At 44.8% G+C, this 25529-nt stretch overlaps 1 protein-coding gene across 5 annotated transcripts; it reads right to left on the minus strand.

Annotated features, from left to right (window-relative positions):
• Positions 1–1304: 1304 nt before the first annotated feature.
• On the minus strand, positions 1305–24973 carry LOC138616663 (protein FAM131A-like). Of its 5 annotated transcripts, none has more exons than XM_069691489.1 (6): positions 24404–24973; positions 20482–20621; positions 15407–15500; positions 15131–15313; positions 8248–8379; positions 1305–6808 (listed from the first exon to the last, which is right to left on the minus strand). In XM_069691489.1, the coding sequence occupies exons 3-6, from the start codon at positions 15474–15476 to the stop codon at positions 6147–6149; spliced, it is 1047 nt and encodes a 348-aa protein (XP_069547590.1). In that variant the 5' UTR covers positions 15477–15500; positions 20482–20621; positions 24404–24973; the 3' UTR covers positions 1305–6146. The 5 variants fall into 5 exon arrangements, with proteins under 5 accessions (XP_069547590.1, XP_069547276.1, XP_069547511.1 ...); XM_069691175.1 differs by lacking the exon at positions 24404–24973 and adding an exon at positions 24286–24397; XM_069691410.1 differs by lacking the exon at positions 20482–20621 and having other exon boundaries at positions 24404–24971.
• Positions 24974–25529: the final 556 nt, after the last annotated feature.

A 25529-nucleotide genomic window follows, 5' to 3' on the forward strand; every position in this document is an offset into this window, starting at 1 on the left:
TTTTTGGGGGTGTATCTGTTTGATTGACAGGCCTGTGGTGCAGGTTAGGGCTATCTGTGGGCGGGACGTAGTATCGCCGGGTTTGCAATCAGATCAGTCAGATCCCCCGCTAGCTCCTCCCCCCAGCTCGTCCAAGTATGGTCACTTCCGGCTCCAAACCGCTCTGAATTGGCAAGATGGCGCCGGACAAAATCGAACTCGAGGTTTCATAATGAACATTCACAAACCAACAGGTGACGTCAATGTTGGTTGCCGCTTGTTTACAATCCATGGTCCATTACGTAATAGACATCAGTTTATTAACTTCACAAATAATCTCTAAATATGCTGGTCTGTAAACTGATTCATAAACAGGAATTCGAATACAACTTAACGTAATATAATGTAATAAATTATGAATATGGCTCAAACATTCATATAGAACCATTCAGTAGAGTGACATAGTGGTTGTATATTTAAACGCTGTGGGCTTTTTACTCCCCTTCCAGAGATTGGGTTCAGTCTGACAGACACTGGATGAAGACTAGTTATCATTTGGCCCGTTAGTCTCACATGAAGCCAAAATGCCAAAACTCATGAGGGCTGTAATTGTTGTTGGTTGGGAAGCTGGGAAGCGTTGAGTCTCATTTTCATGCTCGTGTGTTGCCTTTAGCTCTCCGTTCCAAACCGTTTATTCATCGGACACAAACTCAAGCAGGCGACTTACTTCTATTATGAACCACTCAACCTTATGTCGACATTAACATCTAACCCAGGCTTTTCTCATGTTTTTCATTCCTTGGCTCTTATTTTGTTGGAGTTCCTAATCAAGGAGCATCTTTCTTACACTCCAACAAACAGAATCTTTGTGTCTTCGTGGTCCAACGACCCAAATCTCGCCGGTGATGTGCACCAGTGTTAGTTTGGGCCCCATCATGCTCTGCTCTGATATTTCTCTCCTCTCTCTCTCCTGACTCACCAAATGGATTAGCGAGCTCCCCGGGGGCCCATGATGTCATGGAAAAATGAAATACTTACTGCTGCAGGATCGCTAAGACCGGCTTGACTCTGTGCGGTTTCTCTCTGACAACTGTCCTTTGCCCTGCTAATAACTTAATAACGATGATGTCGTCATGTCAGGGAGCTAATTGCAACAAGGTTTATGGTGTGTGTCCACGGTGAATGGGCAGGAGTAAATGATGTTGAAAGAGATGAGTGTAACAGTTCATTATCTAATCATGACCATAAAACACTTCTGCGTATCCGTTGAGATTAATGGACAACTCTGCTTTGACTTAAAAAAGAAATAACCACATCACACCGGATTTGTATTTTTTGCAAAGAACAATAACAATATTTTATTAACTCAAAATAATATCAGATGCAGCAAACAAAGATATATTTATTTTCAAATCCGAGGTGGCAATATTCAAATAACTACATTCAGCCAAAAGAGGAAGAAAAGAGGGGAAAAAAAGAGGATTGAGCTTCAGAGGGAGGAAAAGGTTGAGTGTGTGTGTGTGTGTTTGACTGATGCGTTGTATGTAAGGATGGAGATGGGACGGTACATTCATTTTGGGTCATCTGTTTCCTCAGCCTGTTAGTTCATGGTGTCTTTGTCTCTGCTGGGTGAGTTGTATGGCTTTGCTCTCTGAACTCTCACACCTTCTGTACTCTCAGTCTCCTTTCATTCTGTCTGTGTGTGTGTGTGTGTGTGTGTGTGTGTGTGTGTGTGTGTGTGTGTGTGTGTGTGTGTGTGTGTGTGTGTGTGTGTGTGTGTGTGTGTGTGTGTGTGTGTGTGTGAACCCAACCCCCCCTCCCGAGGATTGTGGGACCTTTTAATTAAGACAGTGGAGGCTAATGTGGGTTAAACGCAGACCATCTCTGTCTGGGAAGTTTACACTCTCTATATTCAGGTCCTGCAGCAGTTTTCTCGCCCTCAGTCCCTCAGTCCCTCAGTCCCTCAGTCTCTCAGTCTCTCGGTCTCCCAGTCGTGCATTTGCTGTTTTTTTCCAAATATCCACTGCTGGGGGCCTCCAGGTGTGGAGGGGGGGAGTGGTCCCTGGGACCCTCCAGTTCTGTTCTAAAATGGTAAGTAGGGTATAGATTGACAGGGACGCCACTGACGACTGAATATTCATACGCCCTCCTGCCTTGATACGGTCCGACAGATGTTTTGATGACTTTTTATAGCACTGGGTTCTCCCGCCACTATCACACACACACACACACACACACACACACACACACACACACACACACACACACACACACACACACACACACACACACACACACACACACACACACACACACACACACACACACACACACACACACACACACACACACACAAAATCTGGGGCACTTCTCTCTGATAAGTATCCAATGTCAGCGCTTGCCCAAAGCAACAAACTAAAATACACTGACCAGATACACACACACACACACACACACACACACACACACACACACACACACACACACACACACACACACACACACACACACACACACACACACACACACACACACACACACACATACACACACACACACACACACTCACATAAAATGGACCATGTCTGTGTGATCAAGGACAGCGGGGTGTTCTTCTGTTATTGGACTACAAACTGTTAATTACTTCCCAACAGAGGCGAGTACGAAAAACAAACACACAAACAAAAAAATAAAAATGTGAGGAGTTTTCTGGGACAACTAACCTCAAAAGATGTCACTTAGAAAAAAGCTTGTGGCTGTGAGGGGTGGGGGGGTAGGGGGGGTTGGGGGGAGACAGAAGAGGGAAGTGGGAGGGAGTGCAGATGGAGTGAAGGGGAAAAGGGTAACAAAAAAAACCAGACAGACAGGAGAGCTATACACATCTCCTGATCACCAGGAGGTTTTATAATCGCAGGCTAATTGCCTGTCAGCAAAGGTAGCTCTCAGATGTCCTCTTAGTTATGTAATGACCCCCCTGCTAGGAGAGATGGAGGGAGAGAGAAAGAGGTGGTGGCAGAGGGAAGGAAAAGGACGGAGACAAAGACGGGGTGGGAGGAGATTAGAGGACGGTGAGGAGGCAGGAAATGATGGGACAGCGATGGAAGGATGGAGAGGGGACACATTCATCAGGCTGTCTGTGTGTGTGTCAGCGGGGAAATCTTCTACTTCTACTCTTATGAGGACAAAATGTTCTCATAAAGATAGAGAGATGAGGAAGTCCGCGATAGTGACACCTCTATGAGGGGAGTAAAGGAGGAGATTCAGGCGGAGGTCGAGGCAAAGGGTCATGAACGAGTGGAGTCACGGTCCTCACAAGTATAATAACAGTACAAACACACTCATGTGGACGTGAGAGAGAGAAGACAGCTGGCTGAATGAAAAACGCATCACACCAAGGTGCCCGCCTTCTCTCTCTCTCACACACACACACACACACACACACACACACACACACACACACACACACACACACACACACACACACACACACACACACACACACACACACACACACACACACACACTGCCCGGGGACGCTCGGATAGATAGACAGAACAAAAACATGCACAGTGGTGGACAAAGTGAGGTGATAAATAGAAGAAGAGGAGGGGAGGGGGGGCAGGGAACAATGGAGCGCTCGCATCACCGCGCCCGGACAAAAGCACAACCTCGCCTCGCCAGCATCGCCCGGCTTTTTAATGTCAACCAAAAGGACAATGACGCAAATCGGCCCGCTGCAACCTCTGGGAGGAAACTCGCAGGAGGTGCAACAGGAAACGCTGCACCTCCACTCAAACTGACGGAGGTAGCAGTTCACTATGCTCTCCCTCGTTTGAAAAGCGGAGGAGAGGAAGGAAACCAAACTACGGCCCGAGTGAAATCATGGAGGATGTGATGATGATGATGACAATGATGATGACAATGATGATGATGATACAACTTGGGAGGTCAAAGGTGACGAATGAAAGGCACAGCTTCGATGGATCCCCCTGAGTTGTCGCTGTCTTTTCTGACTCTCCTCACTGGGACTCCTTGTTCCATTCATGCAGTTTTTTTTTTTTTAGTTCAGACGTTTTAACAATATCATTTCTTATTTTTTGCTTAAAAATTCCTCAACATTTTACACGCTGTGAGCTGCTTTATTAATTTTTTTATTTTTTTAATCTCCAGCACCAGTAAAAGTTTGACCTCCAACACAAGCTCAGCTACATCCGACTCTGTTTTAAAGGGAATCGCTGCGTTGGAGGGGTTCTGGAATGGATATACGGCGCAAGCTTGAGGCGCTTGCTGACATCTTGCATTAAAGCTGCACACACACACACACACAGTCACAAAACGCAGCTCGGCAAAACACAGAGACTCACACATTGAGGCTTTTCAAAACAGTCGAACAACGTGAAAGAGGGGAGGTGGGGACTAAATCTGTGCTTTAATTATTTGTAGAAAATAACTCCGCACACCAGGTTCTTACACACACACACAAGCACAGAGGTGGAGGATGAGAGATGAGTGGTGTTGTGCCTGCGCGATGCGTTGATGCTCTGGTCCGATGGGATTTCCTGAGTTGTATGAATGACAGTCCCTCTGGGAGAAGCTCAACCGGGCTCCTCATGTCTCCATGGAGATGGGAGACTCTGTAGGTGTCACATAAACATGCCCTTTTTTGCAAGCATCATAGAAAAGAAGGGAAAGTATAGAAGAAAAGGCAAAGCTGTTCAAGAGTCAGTATGAGAGGAAAGAAAATAAAAACAAAAACAGGATCTCTTCGTGAGGATCAGGACAAATGGCAATAACAAATCACAGTATCCTCTTTTGAAATAAAAAATTAAATAAAAACTTTTTTGTTCACATTTGTATTGTTTTTTTTTTTTCCCAGTAGACTATATCACACAGTGATAACAAAGAAAAGGAGAAAATCTACAGCCACGTTAGCTTCGTGCAAAAAACCACATACACTGGCACGCCGCATAGGCAAAGAGATCAAAGCAAGACAACGCATACAAAAATATAGAAAATCTCCGATGCAACTTATCTCTTCACAGAAAAAACACATTTTTTTCTGTCTTTTCAACCTGCGTCGCTTCCTGCCAAACACCGAAGGGTCGCTTCAGGAACATTCTGTTTGTTTGTGGTTGTCGCTGCTGCTGCTGCTTGTGAGTGTTTTTTTTTTTTTTAAAGACAACCAAAGTTCGTATGTGTTCCACGCAGGAATCCACAGAACCCCCCCGAAAATATCCAGTAGCTATAGTCCATCATTATGGCAGATGTCCATCATAATGATGCTCGGAATAATATGAACAACAACATGTTTGAGTGATAGAAAACTAGTACGATAAAAGCATATAATTTCTGTCATATCCTTTGTGACAAGTCTTTTTTAAACTTTGTTATTTTTAAAATACATACTATGTCCTGTCACTCTGAAGACATTCCAGCATTTGCTCATAATTGGTAGTGACAGGGTTAAATAGTTTGGCATACTCAGCAAGCCATGCCCAAAAAGGATGCTATTTAGTCTCTTGCAAAGGAGGGAGGGAGGAGGCGGGGGCAGGGGTGGGGGGGAGAGTGTGTGTGTGTGTGTGGGGGGGGGGTAAGGGCAGGTCCCAGGATGCAGTGTCAACCTGCCCTCCCGGGGGGAGACGCTGGGGAGATGGGCAGGGGGTTATACAGAACAGCTGAGATTACAAATCGTGCTCAAGACCGGGTCAGCCCATTCATTTCAGCACTTGCAAAAACACATGCAAAGATAAGTCAGAGTTTTGGACTCTCAGTCATTCTTGTCTGCCTGGTGGCGGCGTCTGTTTGCTTCGCAGGTAACGACAGAGCCGAAAACCGTGAGCGTCATACCCACAAGTCAGCCGCTGGACCGCCGGAGCGGGTCCAGCTTCTCACTGTTTTCACACGGATACAAAAGATTGTTTGGACGCCTTCAAAGAAAATGACACGTGGAATGAGGACAAAGCAAGTAAGAGGTGGAGAGGAGGAGATGAAATGCTGCAAGTAAGGCAAAGACGGATGATTCCTACATCAGTCCGAGGGGGGAAAAGAAAACCAAAAAACATGCTCAGAGGGTTAAACTGTTCAGACGTCATGAAGGAGCGGGGAGTCCTCGCACAGATAAAGAGAGCTCTCCGAAGAGTGTGGAGGGAACACTGACAGGAGAGGAGTCATTGGTTGTTTGGCTCTACTGCCCTGTCTTCCTCCTCCTCCTCCTCCTGTTCATCCTCCTCATCCAGGGAGACGACCCCGGAGGAGGCCACGTCGGACACCCTCCTGCGCGGGTCATAGTCGGGTGGGTACTCCACCCCGTTGCCCTCCGCCTCCACCGGGCACACGGTGCCCTCGTAGTCCTTACAGGGCGTGTCGTCGTCCGAGCCGGGCGACAGGTACGTCTCGGAGTAAGACATGGAGTAGCAAGGCGAGTCCTGACCCCCGCAGGGCCTGATGCCCCGCCCCGCCCCGCCCAGGCTGTGGAAGCCGCAGTCCCCCCCGCCGAGCCCGCTCTGCCCCACCCTCTGAAGGCGGGCCAGCAGCAGCTCCTCCCCTCCGTGCAGCGCCGACAGGATCTTGGCGGCGAGCTCGGCGACGTTGCTGTGGGAGTGGGTGCCGCGGTGGCCGCCCAGGTCTCGCAGCAGCGGGTGCTGCTCGTCCAAGCTGCAGAGGCTAGAGCACAGGGTGTCCGGGGAGCCCGCCGTCGGGGAGGGCTCTCCGCTGCCCCCTCCCTCTCCACCTCCGCCCCCGCTCTCGCAGCAGAGCCCTCGCAGGCCCAGGTGTTGGCAAAGCTGGCTGTGGATCAGGTCCTTCAAGTACGGAGGATAAGATGGCACATCTAGACGGAATGACACAGACTGTGAGTATGAAGTCCTGAAGGAAGAAGAGCGACGATAGGAAAGGAAATATGCGAAGAAACTATCATATATTTTGCAGCTAATATCCATTATTTACATCTCTTTCAAAGGTACCTGGTGGAAACTTACACCAGTCGTGCCGCTGTATAGCAGTGTTGACACTTTCCATGCAAACACGGATGTAAACAATAACATACAGTATATATTAAACAAGCATTGTACACAGTGCAGATTTTACATTTACAAAAACCTGCTTTACCAATAATAAAACAGATGTTTCATCATTCAAAGTGTTTGTTAAGCCTCAAATATGCCCAAACTGCATTTTACTAAACATAACTCATGTAAAGTTAACTCCACAGAGTTCCTTTGACAGACATCATTTTTGCTCTGGCTTCAAAGTGGGAAGCCAAACTCATTTATATCACAGCACATTAGGTTGGATTTTGTTTCAGTTTCTCACAAATATTGAAAGAAAAATGAGTGTGTTCAAATATTGAAGTACTAAGTATAAATTTAAAGACAGGCACACATAGCAGTGACTAACAAAGCCCACACATAATGTGGTCTTTAGAAGAACTATGTGAATGAAAAGTATTAAAAAGTCCACCGCACTATAAGGGTGTGAAAAATACCTGAAAAGGAAAATGAACGATGAGAAATAAGGATTTAAAATATTAAACATAAAGAAGGAGGTGTGTTGTCCATCACCAGAAAAACGACTGAAGCATTGACGGTCAGCATCTATGGGACAGTGAAGAAGTAGGTTTTACAATATCACTGACTCAGATTACATTTGATGGAGAGTCAATTAACGTCACACACACAGGTTGGTGTGTGTGAAACTCCATTTACTATGTGGCCTTTGCCAGAAGGGAAGAAACCAGCGATGAATGTATGAAGATGGAGATGCAACGAATCTGAATGTTATTAGCTGCAGCGCAGGTTTTACTGGCTGTTCTGTGTAATCAAGATGAAAGCTGCGGTACGTCTACACGAGCGCACACAGCCGGGGTCAAACACACACTGTGTATTTATAACCCGCTCACACACCATCCTCCCGCAGACACTGTCTCTGCAGCAAAGGAAATTATATTAAACTTGCAGGAGGGATATCATATTGCAGCGAGGAACAAAAAAAAAAAAAAAAAAAAGTCAGGAGAGGATGAAAACTAGGGCACTGGGACAATGAAAGATACAGAGAGAGGGAGAGGAGGGAGAGATGGATGAGGAAGAAGGTGTGTAATGGGGTATTAGGAAGGAAGGGGACAATATGAAGCAAGTAAATGTGATTGTGTGTGTGTGTGTGTGTGTGTGTGTGTGTGTGTGTGTGTGTGTGTGTGTGTGTGTGTGTGTGTGTGTGTGTGTGTGTGTGTGTGTGTGTGTGTGTGTGTGTGTGTGTGTGTGTGTGCGGTTTTACCTGTGCTCTGTGTGGGGGGCTCGTTGGCAGGCAGGAAGTCTTCGTCATATGAGTCATCGTTGGACTCGTCTCCGTCCACAGAGGACCAGGCCCTCAGCTTAGCCTCCGCGATGGCGAACTGCTCTGCCACACCTGCAGACACACACACACACACACACACACACACACACACACACACACACACACACACACACACACACACACACACACACACACACACGGCGGCACATGTACACAAGCAGCTGGGCGGTTGGCATGGTAACAAGATGGCATCGGGAGACGTTGTGGCTCCGCGTCATGCCGCTGTTTTTTGATTGGCCGGTGAACAAAGTCTGTTTTCTTTGACATCACAGAAAATAAATGGCCCGCTCAGCATTTGAGAATCAGTATTTACCGTTTGAATGTGCATGATTGTAAATGATGGTCTTTAGATTAAACTCTGTGGGTTCAAATCTACTCTACTTCTGTTTGAGTGAACATGTGAGACCATCGAATACACTCTGAAACAGACTGAAAGTAACTCATTTCTTGGAGTTGATCTTTTAACCCTTTAGTGAACGACTTCCAAGATTGAAATTCAACTTTGTTTAAATGTGAACTCTTTCTCTGTGTTAACAGTCAACACTGGTACTATGTATTATTAGACACTTATGGAGATTTCAACACAATAAATAGGTTTTAAATGGAAATGACTACAAAATTACAACATATTTGTCATAAATTGATATTTAATAAACATGTGCAGTGTGTGCAACAATGAATTTTGCATGAATACTTCACCTGTGTGTAGCAAGTTACCAGGTGACCAATGACTGAGTGCGACTGTGATATGTATCACGTTCCTACCTTGATTGTTTTAAATTATATCCCCCTTTTATGTCTTCATTGAAATGTTCCAAAAATGGCATGTTTTACCAAAAGTAAATATCATTTCTGCCCATCACTTAAATTTAATCTGTTCCCTTTATTCTCAAAAGTTACAAAGAAATAACTATTGCATGCTGGGAAATACAGCAACAAAGCTGTACAGTAAACACCAGAAGAAGTGTTGAATCATCCTCCTCAACACCACCAGCGAATGAACACTGAAATATTACTCTGAACACAAGCTGTAGTTTTACCAAAATATAGTCACCAAATCTCTTCGCTGTTTTATTTAACAGAATATTTCACTCCAGAAATTTCAATGTACCTCTCAAAATGCCAAATCAGAAGTCATCTGAAGGCACTTTAGGTCAGACACTGAGTATTTAACCTGCCTCACAACTATACAGCTGGTTTAAAATGTTGATGTGATACGAGAATTGGGAGTCGGCCATATAATACCATTCACAATTTTTAATATGACAAATAAAATTCATATCGTGATAATGGTAAAACCCCGATTTTTTGACATCATGACGTTCCACTGTGACGAACTGTAATGGTATGATGCTCTGTTACAGATGCTCATGCCGACATATAAAACTTATTTCCTTGCTATTTTATGTTATGAACTAATCACGAAATAGTTTTCAGTATTTTGTTATTTATTTATATCGTCATACTCTGAAATATCGAGATATTATCTTAGGGCCACGTCGCCCACCTCTCATGACAGAGTGGTGTGTTTTTTCACTCACTATCTTCAGCTGAATACGAACACCAGCTCCAGGGAGCACATTAACCTGAGAACAGCCAAAGTTTCCATTTCAGTCATTAAAGAATTAGTTTTAATTAGTTACTACTCATCTAATCTGACGGTGCTGAAGTCTGTCTTTTGACTGGTGGCCGTGTCAGTCGACTCGTTGCTTATAAAAAAAGATTGAGGAAGGATAAAAGGTTCGATAAGAGATTCATGAATGTCATGTAACATCTATTACAGCCTCAAAAGTCAACATCTTTCTGATACAGAGTCACGATATTCTTTACAAAAACAGGATTAACTGCAAAAATGAAATAAAACTAAAAATGTTGCAGTCGTAATCTTAGAAAAAGTGGGTTGATTATATGTGTGGCTGTATTCTTGTAGTGGTTGTTTGTCCAGTAATTTTAACCCCCAATCTAATCCTCATATTTCTAAAGTTACAAACAATTAAACCTGTGACATCCATGCACATGTAAATCACACGAATGCAAAGCCGCAGAGGACATCAGTGTTTGTCTGAGGTGACTCAGCAAGAGCCTGAATCAGTAAACCACAAGGTCTGAGTGACCAATCACCTCCAATCATCATCAGTAGCTGGCCAATCAGACACCAAGACCCCCCCCCCCTCTTTTCCTCTTTATCTCCCCCTGCTCGCCCTCGTCCTCTTCCCCTCGATCCATCTGCTTTATATTCGTCCCCGTTCTCCTTCATGTCCTGCCTTTCTTCCAGTCGTCTCTCTCGATAAAACGCTCTATCGACTCACCTGACTCTCCTCATTCCTGCCGTTCCCTGTTCTCTCCCCCTGCAATCTTTCAGCCTTCTCGCTTTGATTTCTCCTTCTCTGTGTGTCTCTCTGACTCTCTCTGGTCAATGCTCAGTATTCGTGCTTTGTCTCCCACCGAGCGAGATCGATGCTCTCATTCATCTTCCACTGTAGCTGAGCCCTGAACTCTCCTCACAAAACACCAGCACATCCTCCGGCAAACCAAATCACGCGGGCTGCTCTTTAGTTTCTTTGAAAGCCTTTTTTCAATTCCTTCAACAGAGGAAAGGAAGAGAGATTCCACCTGCATACATAGTTTTTATGTCGCCAACCTACACAGCACACAAAACGGTCTGAAATGGAGATAAAGAGACAGTATACACACACAGATACACAAACACACACACACACACACACACACACACACACACACACACACACACACACACACACACACACACACACACACACACACACACACACACACACACATCCTTTTTCTTTTGAAGTTGTGACGTGAAAATCATACCCAGCAACAAGTAGGAAGCGGCCTACTTTAATACAGACCACTACTATTCATTTTTTAATACCAATATTATGGTATTAAATTACGGCAATATCAAACGAAAAACCCAAAGTTTGCGTGTGCATATTGTCACATATCAATAAAGAGTGGTTGCTCGGTAACAACCAATTATGTTCAAAAATGTGCTCATGATGAAGGTCTGAAACCTTCGCTGCACTCCGACTGTGACTTCACTACTTTATCTGTCTGTAAACACGCTGATAGTTTGGATGAACTGTAACAGGCCGTCGTCTCTGTGAACGAGCGCTGAACATTTTAAATCTGTCGTTGGCAGTCTCATTCGGTCGTCACACATTTTCAGTTGATAAGAAGGCAACAGTAACATGCAGATGAATATCTGCAACGCTCGCTGAAAACCTTCATCAACCGTTCTGTGAACTCTTTGGAGTGGTGGAAACAAGCTGGAGACACAACACAGACATGTCATCACTGATCACTGGTTATAAAACAGTTACTCTGTTCACATCCAGCAGACACGACCAGTTTTAGCATTCAACATATCGACGGCTTGACTTCAGTGCCAGTTCCTGACCGAAAGAAAATGATATCACACATTACGATACAAGTCTTCAGTTTGGAGGAGGAAAGTGTAATCCAGTTTACAATCTAGAGATGTTCTTCACAATTTAGAGGAGTCTCCAGTTCCAGGTTACTGCAGCACAACAGAAGGATGTGCGGCCGAAGAATGAGTAAAAGAAGAGTGAAAATAAGGCGTTGTAGTGTGTAAGAGTGAACCAGGTGGTGACTGAGGGGTTTCATCGATGTCGCCGGGCCCCCCGAGCAGAGCCTCTCTACGGGAAACGCTGCGGCTCACTGACGGCGACGAGGTTTGCTTCTGTGTAAACGTAGCAAAAGTTATGTATTTTATGAAGACGTCTCAGAGACGGATTTAATGTTGGTAGCGAAGTTTGGTTCGGAGGTGGTTTTCAATCGGAAAAAGCAATTTGGTCGGTGCAATAAAAGTATCAGTTTAAAACTATTTTATCCGGCTCTTTGGCTGCTAAATGTTTCCGTATGTTCAGCAGCCAGACGCTACACTTGTCTGGTGCTGGGTGCTGGGTAGGTGTTGGACAGTGGCCTTCAGCTTTGTCACTGAAAATCTGGCTGTCGCAGCTGAAAACGAGTCGATTATGATGACTGATCAATGGAAGAGTGAACCAAAACGCTAAAACTGTGTGCGATTAAACCAAAACACAGATGTTTAAAAAGCTTCAGAGAGGATCTGCAAAGTCAGGACATAATTCCCTGTGATCACATTATATATGTGATCATTTGATTAAATAAATGTTAAATAAAGTCACTCTAAGAAAAACAGATGCGGCTCGGCATGATGTCTTCGTCAACGTTTCACAGTGTCTCACTGGTGCAGCGCTGCATTGGTGGATTCTGACGTTAAACACACAATAACATAAACCTGGTCAGGTCACACACTTCTGCTACACTACAAACACACACACACACAAAGCTAGGTCTCTCTTTGTCGATCAAGGCTGTTTCATACAGTATGGAGAGACACTGCGGGATTAACTTCAAAGTGTGTGTGTGTGTGTGTGTGTGTGTGTGTGTGTGTGTGTGTGTGTGTGTGTGTGTGTGTGTGTGTGTGTGTGTGTGTGTGTGTGTGTGTGTGTGTGTGTGTGTGTGTGTGTGTGTGAACAGGACAACCCCACTTGCACTCTCAATTCTCAGGACGCCTCCTACACACACACACACACACACACACACACACACACACACACACACACACACACACACACACACACACACACACAAACACACACAGAACTATTCAATATATATAATATAAAACGGTGTGTTCTAGTGTAACTATCTTGAATCCACACCTTCGCACACCAAACGCTCGCTTCACACCTTCGCACGTGCTCGCTTTATGTATTAACACGCTCGCTGACATTCACACAGCTTCCAGTCACCCACAGTGACTCCATCGACAGGCTACAAGGAGAAACTCGACAAAAATAAACGGAGTCAGCACAACTGGCAGCTCCCTGATGAGGTGGACGTACACTGATGACGCGAGCTGTAGAGACAAGGAGGAGCATAATGTACAGTAACGTCGCTCTAACCAACTCCATCAACTTCACTACATTAACGTATTACACTGAAGAAGATCTGAAAGTCTCTACACACTGTTTTTGTGTCATTAACAAAGAAGCAGTTCAGAATGAATCACTGTATGACAAGCTGCAAGCGTTGCTGTTTATAACCCCGTATAAAAAACGTTTGATGAATATAATATATGCTTTTACTTTTGATCAATGAGTTTCTTTAAAAATCATTACAGAAGCACACAATACCAAAAAATAAAAAAATTAAAAACAGAGTTTGAGTGGAGAGGAGACGTGCTGTAAATAGTTGCACATTAAAGAGGAAAGAAAAAAGAAAGCAGAGGAGAGGAGAGGAGGCACGGAGGAAAATCGCTCAGTCACGGCGGCACTCGCCAGGAGCAAAACCTTACTGTGCAAATTAACCTTGAGAGTCTGCATTGCAGGGAGCGAGCGAGAGAGTGGAGGGAGAGACGGCAGGAGGAACGGGCTGGAAAAGACAGGAAGAGAGGAAATACAGAGGACAGAGAGGGACATTCAGAGAGGGGACAGCGTGGATAGGTTAATGGGGCTGGAGTGGATGAAAGAAAAGTCACAGATGAGGTGAGTCAGTAAAAGATGGAGGAGACAGATGAGCTCTCTGAGAGGAACGAACCATCTATAACGTGGACGAGAAGAGTTAGAGCTGATAAATACTAACATGTGGTCTGTGTCCGGGTGTCTTATCAGAGTCATGACATCTGACCCTCACTGCATTTACACGTGGTGTTAATAAGTTTCTCTCACCGTCTCACTTTTGTCTGCACTGTGATTAAATCTCAATATTCAAAGTCAACCTGGTTGAATCTGAATAAACAAGTCAGCCAATGAGACTGTATGGGCACAGTGTCCTCTTGGTATCTGGTCTGAGAAAATAACCCTGATGATGTCATCGTGAGGCTGAAATCCTGAATTGCAAGCAGTTAAATTAATTTAAAAAAAAAAAACATCTATGCATTTACCAGGCATTTAAAATGCTATCAAACTGCATTATGGGAAGTGTCCAGTGTTTTAATCCATCTTTCCAACTTCATCGGTAACTCCCTGGTTAACTATGTGCCTTCAGAAACACTGAGATCATCTGCTGCTGGTTTATTGGAGGTTATTGGAAAATTGGGGATTCAGCTTTTGTCAATTCTGCTCCAAAACCGTGGAACAAACTACCTGTTAGATATCAGGGAAGCTAGCTCACGTAATACTTTCAAAACATCTCTTCACTTTAGCATTTAACTAGCTGCTCCTGAAGCTCTCTTGCACTTCCTGCACTTTAAAATGCATATTGCCTTATTCTATATTTTAACTCGATTCTATTTTAATAATGTTTTGTTTTGTGTTTTATTCTACACATTTGATCTGTTCTTGTGCTTTTTATTTATTTTCTATATTTTTAAATGTTCCTTTATATCTGTTTTTAAGTGAAACACTGCATGTGATATTCTTGCTGTAAAGCTCTTTGAGCAGCATTTCTTGTATAAAAGGTTCTATACAAATAAAGATGATTATTACTACTGCTACTCTCCCCGTGTTCACCTGAATCTGTTTGAAACTATTTCCAAAGCTGGTATTTAACACTAAACTGTTGTTGTATTTGCAACATTAACGTTACTCAATGAACACACAAAACTCTCATGACATACATATTGTACTCATGTGCTCCATTTTACCACAGGTTTAACTTTTTGTTATGATGACTTCTTCTTCTTCTATCATCATAACTTATCATAACGTTTGGCCCGGGTGTGTGGCGTGAAGTTCAGCATGAAGGGTTCTCCTGTAATATTTATATAATAAACACAATATCTCACCAGCAGCAAAGCGTGCCTCCTGTTCTCCCTCGGTGAGGTCGGAGTAAGAGTTGAAGTCTGACTCAAGGGCTGCTGGAGAGTCTATGGGCTTGCACCAGCCTTTCCACTCTATTAGGTGGGCTACTCTGCCCTGCGCCATGGCTGTAGGCTTGGTCACATGGTCCTTCACTACCTGGGAAATACCTGCAGGGAAAATATCAGGGGTTATGCTACAGCACGATGCATTTTTCAATGTGTGCATTTAAGTTCCTTGAAGTTGTGAAACGCTGCACTCACCATGCAGGGAGGATCGCGCTAACGCAGCAATCTCTTGAATGGTGAGAGCTCTTCTGGATTTTGGTAACATTTCAATGGTGTCATCAACATTCACCTGCAACGACAAGGAAAGAAGTGTGACTCAAACATTGTACAGTAGCGCAGCATGAATGTGAGCCGGTTGTGAACACATCTTGCTGTGACTCACAGGAAAACCCAGTGCTGCCTTTTGATGGAAAAGAGACTCCTGTATTCAAAGTGCTTCAGCTACTTCAAGGCCTTGAAAACTCAAGGATTTTCTCTTGACACACCAATCAGTGTTTTAATGAGTCACAAGCGCTACGCCAGCAACACACACGTGCATGTATGTGCATGCAGACATGCACTTTTATCAACTGCTGCTGAGCAGGAGGAATTTCTGCAGCTGCTCGTAAGCAGGTTATGTTTAAATTATGTTCAATTGCATGTTAAATGTTTGCATAATATGGTTTCAGATACTGGATGCAGGCTGTAGCCGCACGTTACCTATAGCGGTTTGTTAAATTAGCCTGCTGGCTAATTAGTGCACTAACGGTTTGCTCATGTAACTTGAGATGACTCTTTTCCAGCTATAGCTCACTTTTTTTGCTGTATGGCTGCACACAAACCAGCAAGAAGGAGGAGTGTGTGTCTATTTTTGACTTATAGATTGCTTAACATTTACACACCATCCACACACAGCTGTTACCTGAGTGGGCCTCTCGGGTGGCAGCAGATGAGACTGTCCGGAGATTTTTGATCCACTGCTAATTCAGTCAGTTTCATATATATATATATATATATATATATATATATATATATATATATATAGGTCATTTCCTTGCAGTGAATTAAGAGAAGCAGACAGAAGACAAAAGATTGACCCCCTCCTCTCCACCTGTCCTCCATCAAATCTGTCTGCTCTGTAAAGTCAACCCACAGAGGGAGTATCAGGTGTTGACAAGTTCCTTTGTTTATAACTCTTTTTATAGTCCTACCTGTACTCACGTGGGAAACGGGCACGTCAACAGCAAAGGCCACATGCCGAGCTGACGCTGCCGTGTTGTTACTCAATATGGGTCAACACACTTGGCTGACTGAGCAATTTGATAACGGTTATGGGCAGACGTGTGTGTCTCAACAGGTACAGACTGTCCACTGTGTCTGACGCTCGAGTTTCAGTGGCTTTCATCTGGAGGAACAGCTCTGAATGACTCGACTCACCATAATAACTGAAGCATTAGTTAACATAATGAGCATTTGGATAGTTGAGTTCCTTTCTCCCTGTTTCCTCTCTGTTCATTAATGAGACACCACTCGACGCGGGCCACACTTGATGGGAAGCGAATAAGACTCGCCGATGAAGTCAGATCATCCCAGAAGCATCGCCCTGACCTTGTCCTGTCAATTCCGCTTAACAGCAACAAGATACCAGCCTGAATAACAAACAAACAACAACAAAAATGATCTGTTCGAAGGGGCCGTGCAGAAGCGGAGGGGGATCCCGGGCCTGTGATCGTATCATCTGCTGCCGCGATGCGTGATAATCCTCTTGTGCCGCGGAGCAGCTCACAGATCAGAGGGAGGATAATCTGGAGGAGACGTAACACGTACCCTCGAGGAGCGTAAGAACGATATATTGCGTTGGTCTTTAATTAAAAATCAGATGTCTGCCAGTTAATGTCGTCCACCTACGGCTGAAAAGGTTTTATTTGTTTTCGAATCGTTGACTGCCGACTCTGCTCCTCCATTGATCCCCTCCCCCCTCCCCCACTGATCCTCCCCTCCTTCCCCCATTAATCCCCCCTCCCCCACTGCCTTACTGAACAGCAGAGTGAACAAATGAGGAAGACGTGAGGCGTGCTCAGAGCAGACAGACACAGTGCTTCAGTTAGACTGCTGTGCTTTGCCTTTTCTTCCACCACATGCACTTTTAAATACACCAATCATCATCAGACCCGCAGCTTAAAAAAAAAAACAACCACACACATGCACTCATCATGTCTGGAAGCTGTAAATCTTCATTGTCCAGTGAACGTAGGCAGTAGAGATGCTGTCATTGTGCTGCCTTAGGTTCACCTTTGGCTTCTAAATCGTTGCTTCTACAACGCATGACAGAAACACAACAGATTCTTCGACGTCGGGCGAGTGATATGAAACTGCCCTGACGAGTGTCTTCCTATCTGCATCAGCTGGAAGCCTGCACAGACACAACGGCACACTCCAAGGTTTTATGTATTTATTGGTGTTGTGGATGTATTTCAAAGAAAGCATCGCTGTTGGGATTTGTTTGTAAATTTGGATTTTAGATCCCAAAGTGGCTTATCTATTTCAAACCTTTGATTTGGCTGAGCAAAAGAAAACCCTTTTTATAACACAACAAAACAGGTTAACTAAGAAGCTTGGCAGAGAAACATTTATATTTATTACTCTATTTCAGGAGATAATTAAGGTACATCACAGCAGAAATCTAATTTGGCCCATCGAGTCAAATGCCCTTTTCTTGTTTACCTAAAGTCCCCTACAAAACACAGGTGCTCCTTTTTGAGCAGCTCATCCGTCTGACACACAGAATCATGATACAAAATTATAAGAGACGGCAAAACACGGAGGGTTTCAGTGGAACTGGTGTGATATCCGCTTCCCCTTATGGAAAAAAAAACCTGCACCTCCTGCACCTCCTTCATCATGCCACATTCCTGCCTTTCTGTCTCTGTTTCCCTCCTTTTTCACCCTCTCACGGTCTCTTAACTTTTCCACAATAGGAACATTTCTATGGCAACCAGTTGCCGTGGAACAATTCGTCCCGGTATGACCGCGTGCCTGACACACTGATGATGTCACACACTCCAACCCAGTGCCACAGCAGCTGGATGAAGAACTCTCAAACGTGTCTCCCTGCTTTCTTTTATGGTAAAAGCTGCTGCTAACAGGAGCTTCAGAGACAAAGCTTTACATATTCATAGCCAAGCATTGAATAGATTAATGTCAACATAAAGCAGAAATTTCAATTGTTGCTTCAGTACACCTTCAACAAGAGAACACAGACCAGAAATATAGCTGCTGTGAGCTTTTCGTGGGTCCCTGAGATGTAAAGCATTGTAAAAGAGATGTGGTGAGCTCAGCAGTCCAGCCAACCTTTCTCTCCCAGTGCTCCGTGTTCAATAACAAACCTGCCCATGAAGAGCGAGAGGCTGCATTTCATAATGGATCACTTAGGCGCTGCTAATCACCGCCTGGCTGGCTTACTGCGACACATCACATTCACACCCAGATGGTGTGCACTGATAAAAGAGGCAAGGTGGATTCATCATGCTCATTAACATCACCACCATCATCATCATCAACTCTGAGCCAATTATAAGCATAACTTTGACCATTACGTAGTTCTTTGTATCGTAGTAGAACCTTTCTGTGGGGCTGTAAAGAGTTCAGAAAGGTTCCCTTCAAGCATCAGGATAAAATGGATCTATTTTCTATACTCACAAAACTGGGGGCTTTTGAGGGTTATGACATTTTTGTAGCAAGCATTGTCCAATTTAAAAAGTCCTCCTTTTTTTTTTTTTTTTTTTTTTTTTTAATGTGTGTCTGCTACAGCAAGATATCTCTGAGATCTCTGGTGTTTCCAAGGAGCAGCCGTCCTGTGAGTTAACTGGTAAGAAATTCTCATAAAAACATGTAAAGGCTCACATGTTGTCCTACAGGCCTGTGAATTAAAATAAACCTTCAGGAAGGATACTGCAAAGCTGAGTTGATCCAGTCAGGCTGATGTGGACTGACAGTGCAGTCAGTGTGGTTCTCTTGTCCGAAGGAGAGCGGTATTACACAACTCTGAGATCCCAAAATTAAAAATGAATTGCTAATTACTGTGAATGGCTTGTAAATAACAAGAAACCAAGTGGCTAACATTAAGGAAAACTTAAATAAAGAAAGAAGCCAGGCTTTAAACACACATTACAGACTTGGATGGCTTGATTAATATGGTAATTATTAAACTAGGAAGGGTTGAGAAAATAATTTTCTGGTTCATGTGGCGAATTACAGAGACTGCCATCTATGATTAGGCATATCTGGTAGGTGACCGAGTATAGGTTATAATACACCCGGTTAGCTGGAGCCTTCTCAAATCATGTGAGGTCATATACTTTACAGTTAGCCTATTGGATGTGAAGCTTCTAATACAGTAGATACCTAAAACAATAGTACAGTTAACATGTTGTCTATTACAATGGAAATTAAAATACTTTTTAGCCTAATAATGATAGTAATAATGGTAATAATGGCACTGCATTAGTTTCCCATGAGGTCAGGTATCATGGAATCTTTCTTTGCACCTTTAAACCGCAACATCCTGACAATCTACAACTGTATTGATGGATTGTTTTCTTGTATTTTTCTTTACTTTTGCCCTTACTGCATAATAAAGGCCATGGGGTATAAAGGACACATGTATTTTTCCATTAAAAGCATTACATTTGTTCTTCGTTGCTGAAGTTAAGGGCCCTTGGAGCTGTTTCCCTTCCGACCAAGAAAGTAAACGAAGAAATCCCTGATGTCAATAAATCGCTTTAACAGCAGACATTTGAACTTGTCACACTAGTGAAAGCACAAGTGTATTAATGATGGCTGCATTCCAATTAGTGGAAATCCAATTGTGGTGCAAGCTAGTTCACAGTCATTTCTTACTGTGGCCACTTAATAGAACTAAGCCATCATTAAGGCCCCCTGTGCTGAACAAGATAAAATGTCTGTTGTGAAAAAGATCAATTAACACTTTTATTATCGGAAACTGCTACGTGCTAAACTAAAAACTTTTGAATCGAATTAAGCGCAAAAAAAGTGTGTTTTCTCGAGTGGCGCCTACATTCTCCTAGAATTTAAAGTGAGGTTTGCTTAGTTTACAAAACATCTGTAGCTTAAGTTTTAATGGCAGAGGTCGGCTGTAACCTGCAGCTCAGTCTCTCCAATGCACGAGATGTCAGTGGAGCTTCAAGGCGGTTTTACAAAACCAGACTAAGCTGGAAGTATTTTCTTTTCTTTTCTTTTTCAAAAAAAAAAAAAGAGAGAATAAAGGGCACCTCGCTGAAGTCCAGTGCGCCCAAAGGTGCTGTCAGTATCAGTCTGCGTGCCAAGCAGGTCCGCGTGTTTCCCAAAAGCGCGAGGTCGGACAGGGAGCTTGCAGCGCTCCAGTCCACGCGCAACGAACCGTCGACCGCCACTGTCAGGAGGAAGAAAGCCACGTGAAGATTACAGCAAATGAACAGTCGTAAAACTCATAGTAGCTCCGCACCGCATAGCTGAGTAAATAAAGAAATAAATGGTGAATGTAACATTATGACAACAACGCTTCCACTTTAATGTGTCAATAAAACGTTATTGTACATAATGTTTTCAAATAGCCCGGAGCAAGAATGACCAACTATGAGTTTTAGGGACTAAGCTAACCTTACGTGCTGCAATCACCATGCCAACCCATGCCTCCACGAGGACCCCGGGGCAGCCACTGAGGGACGATGATCATATAAGGCAATGTAATAATATCGTATCTCACTGCAGTTTCCCCCAAAGAAAACCAACAAATAAAACATTATATAATAGCGTACAAAAACAGTTTATGCCCGAAATAAACTGATGTGTACCGGCCAATTCCTAAATATCTTGTAAAAAGATGCAGTACATGGGCTGCACATACAAACAAGAGGGGGGGCTTTTGGAGGCAACTGTGAAGCAAAGAGTCAAAAAGCATCTGATCAGAAAAAGAAATCAACGGGATGTTGTTTAAGATTTAATTATAACTACGTAGAACTTAAAAAGCGTGTTTAGGCTTGTACCACGCACTTTCAGGAAGTGCTTCTTTACGGAGCACCCCTTTATGTAATGTGTGGCACAAGTCTAAGTGTTGGGCTCCTTTATTGAAGCGTATTCTGTAGAGTACTACATGTAGTGAGATAGCATGGGCGGCGGGTGTGGAGGTTTACTTCCATGCACTTTAAAGCCATGCCATGTCATGCAGGTATACGACTCTGGCACTTTGATATTTTATGAAGTTGGACCTGCTTTGTCGGTGGGAAAGAAGCAGTGTAACACATTTAATAAAAGCACAGAATAAGGGATGTGCCTGTGATGGCATTACGCAATTCTGTTTGACCTCCCTGTTGTTTAACACACACACTGCTCTGACAGGAACAGGCCACGTCATCAACACAACCAAACAAGAGGAACGCGCTGCAAGACCGGCACGTAAACGTATGCTCGCAATAAGTTACAGGGTAAGTTGAACCTTTCCGTCAGCCGGCCTCGTCATGTTCTGACAAGTTCGGGGACACGACGGATCAAACGTACTTGTATGAACCTGCTCCTGCGGACGGAGCCTCGAGAGCAGCGGGCAGCATTACATTTCAGCACCTGGACAGCTCCCGTCCACCGCACACTGACGGCCTGTCCGCTCCTCCGCGGACACGCGCACGCACGCGCTCCCTCCCGTGCTCGCCACTCTTCAAATCAGATTTGCAAAACGAGATTAAGAGGTGGGCCTCTAAATGTCAGTACCTGGCTCCTCTTTCCAGCCCTCCACTGCGGGGAGACGTTTCCAGTTACTGTCGGTGAAAAGAACAACTCGCTCGATTAGTCGCAAGCACACCCATCTCAAATATTGAGGCCAATATCAAGACCAATCACTCCCCCCCCCTCCTCCCCTCGGGTCAAAGACTTGCCGTTTGGCGCCCTGAGCTCAAGTTGCCCACCAGCAGAATTCAATATGTGCCGTTTAATTGGGTGTGATGAGATCAGATACCCGGGGTGTATTGTCTCTGTGAATCGAGGCCACCTCCGTCAATGAAAGTATTGTTCAGACGAGTGAAAGATGCGCACGTGCTGTGCAGAGCCTCTTCGATTGATTTCCAGAACGTGACAGTCATTTGAGCCCGGAACGTGCAGGCAGTGAAACCCCGCTGTTTGCCTCGACCCGGGGGGGATATTACGGGGACACGTCAGTAGATAATTATCAGCAAATGTCCGCATTTTGGCACGAATCTCCGCAGCCTGAGCAGAGGCGAGAAGCGGTCGACCGAGTGCAGACAGATCAAGGATGCAGTTTGAGTGACATGGCTGCAGATCAAAATGAAACCAACACATGTAACGGGATTGATAGGGGTCTGAATGAAATACGTGAGGCCGTAATGGGCTTGATCATACCAACAGGTCACCCGTTTCACTTGGAGACGGAAACTTGTGGCGGCTTTCCTGAGGGCCTCCATCTGTGCCCAATTTGCTCGACGACGTGTGTTTTTGTTGTTGTTGTTGTTGTTGTTGTTGTTTTTAATCTTAATTAATCTCCTTCCCTTTGACTCTGATCTATCTAAAACGCAGCCGCGGAAGCAGCGTCTCCTCTCCCCCTCAAAGCAAATTAGAACTGCAGTCTCGTTTTTTTATTTTTTTTTATTTATTTATCTGTGCTTATAGGTCTCGCTGGCACTTCCATCCACTCTCCTGCTCTCTCTGTAGTCCCCGTTGTCGTGGAAACTGCAGACGGAGAGACCTCGGCATCTCTCGGGCTCTCTGAGAGCTATGGGCGAATCAACACAATTATGTCAAGACCAGGAGCGTTAGTGATCTATACCGGCTAGATATGAGAGCCGAACAGGTGGCTGCTGTTGACCTGCAGGCTGAAAGACACTCGTGTTAAATGCGCGGAGACGCTGTGTGCCGCGCAAAGTCGCTTTAAGTGGGGTTTATGGGACTAGGGCATGTCTTTACGCACTCCGCGACAAGGAGATTGGGACGAGGCGCCATAATCATCAAGTGACTGGAACGACAGATTACACCACCAATTAGAGGAGGGTGGTGTACGAGCATGGCGGATAAATCACAGTTTAAAAAGGTTGCGTTTAACATTTACACCGTCAGGGGAATAAAACCACGTCTGTTTGTGTGAGATGGGTGGATGTGGGTCGGGTTTGATTTATGGAGGCTATACGGAGGAGCCCCAGTCAGATTAAATAACAGAGGGGGTGAGGGGGCGATCTGGGGGAGACACGCGTCGGAGGTCGGGGTGGCACAAAGGACTGGGCCCTCCGAGCGGATGGGAGACACGTACAGCAAAGGTGTAAACAACCGTGAGGGCAAATAGACGCGGTGGCAACAGGGAGCCTGTTTCTTGGCAACAAGCAAATGATCCATTGCTGCATGTGCGTGTGCGCAGAAGGACTGATCCCTGAGTCTTTCTAAATAAAGATCTGCGACTGCGAACCAACCTGTGTTTTGTAATCGGAGATTTGTTTTCATTAAATTAAACAATCAGGTATGTACCTTGAGATTTCCGTGCGGTCGCGTGAGCAAAAAGGTGTCCTACCTTGCAACTAAACTGGGTCAGCGCGGTCAGAACCATCGTGTCTGGATGAGACTTCACGTCACAGATCTTACAGCCGTTTAATAGCGCATCCCTCAATGGTGTCAAGAGCACCTCTGTCTTCGCTGCCTCTGACTGGCGTGCTCGCCAAAAAAGCTCCTTGCAACTCTCGTAGCATCGCGATGTTTAGGCTGCAGATACCAGCCCCTCAACTCTTACCGACCACCCCGCTAAAACGCACCCCCTCTTTCTCTCTGCACACATACACACCATTCACCCTCTAATAGACTGAAAGTGTTTAAATTCCATCCATTTAAAGCGGTATATAAGGCGCCTTATTCATATGCATATGACTCAGCAGCGCTATCATATGTCTCGCGTCTCGGGCACAGCATGCTGTGCACTACAAGCACCCAGAATCTACTCCTCTGCACCCGCGAAAGGCTGCAGCAAAACAAATGCGTAAAAGGAGAAAAAAAAAAAAAAAAATCAGGCTTCCTCCAGCGTGCTTTTAAAACAATCAAACATTTCTTACCAACAGGCGCTTTGGAGCTGATACAGCCCATTTTCGCAGCTGCATGTAGAGCCTTTTAGGAGCGCAATCTATCAAATTTCTCTGCCTAATTTCCTTGTGTAAGAGACGCCGAGCGTACCTCACTGATCGAAAGCCTCTGTCACTCTCCTCATCTACGGAGGCTCCGCTGGGTTCCGGTACGAGGCGGCAGTGCGCTGCTGTGCTCAGACCGCCGGAGTGACGCCGAGGGCGTGGGGGAGTCCGGACATCACTTCTGCTCCGTGTTTTCTGTTTCTTCTGTGTTTCTCACTTGCTTCAATCCCATACATACAAAGTCTCTCTTTTTTTTTTTTTTTGCAGCTTTGTTGTTTTTATTTGTTTGTAGCAGGTTTGATGAGTTCTATACGTTACGGGTCGCAGGGTCGTATCCTGCTGTTCAGCACCACGGTGGATGGACAGCGCTCCTCTGTTCCGACGGCGGGAGTGTGGGTTTCTGTCTCAGCCTTGGTAGTTGCAGAGAGTTGGGGTTTCCCCTCTGTGTCACAGCCAGTCAAGCCCACACCACTCTATCAGCGCGGATCTCCGGTCCCTGTGCGCCCTGCGTGCGCTTTTGCCGTATGTTCCGGTCAGAGTGACCCATTGGAGTCAGACACATTCGTACAAAAATCCCACGCTTAACTGCTTATATACAGCCACGAGCGAGTTCCCGCCTCCTTGGACTGTTTTGTCCTGCTAGGTAGGAGCGGAACGAGATGTGATTGGCTGGTGTCACCTTACATACCGGGCAACATGAGGGGGAGGGAGGAATTAGCGGTGCGCGCATAGGAGGAGCAAGTTGTCCACTAAGGATAGCATTTCTCCTCATATATGTACCAGCTGATGTGACAAATGAGGACCATGCTGCATATTTCAACAGGTCTAAAAGGGAGCAAAGCAGAGTTGATGACAGCCTGGCAAGGCGTATGATGTAAACAAATATATATATAAAGGAGTGAAACAAACCCACTGGTGCATGAGGTGAGATATTAATTCATTTTTTTCCTGTCGAGAACAATCTAACAGTCCCGAGGAGAAAAGGTCGTGTTGGACCTATAAATGCCCAGAGGCTTTATAGGTTACATGCTATTGCGCAGTGAAGCAATAAACGAGCCATCCAATTATGGCAGCAAAAGCACGTGTGAGCAAAGTGACATTTCTCACACGCAGCCAGACACGTTTCAAAAAAACATGCTTCGCTCATGCATGTTAAATCACAGTGATGCATT

This window comes from Brachyistius frenatus, unplaced genomic scaffold (assembly GCF_029030835.1).
Source record: "Brachyistius frenatus isolate BFR_SWC_R1_liver_20210118 unplaced genomic scaffold, ASM2903083v1 Contig_1, whole genome shotgun sequence".
Lineage (NCBI taxonomy): Eukaryota > Metazoa > Chordata > Actinopteri > Embiotocidae > Brachyistius > Brachyistius frenatus.

Coding starts and splice junctions, on each gene's coding strand:
- LOC138616663 (XM_069691175.1), bottom strand. CDS start 24,316: ATGGGCTGTATCAGCTCCAAAGCGCCTGTTG. Junction 20,622..24,285: donor CAGCTCCAAAGCGCCTGTTG/GTAAGAAATGTT, acceptor TCCTCCTGACAG/TGGCGGTCGACGGTTCGTTG. Junction 8,380..15,130: donor GGAGGCACGCTTTGCTGCTG/GTGAGATATTGT, acceptor GTGTGTCTGCAG/GTGTGGCAGAGCAGTTCGCC.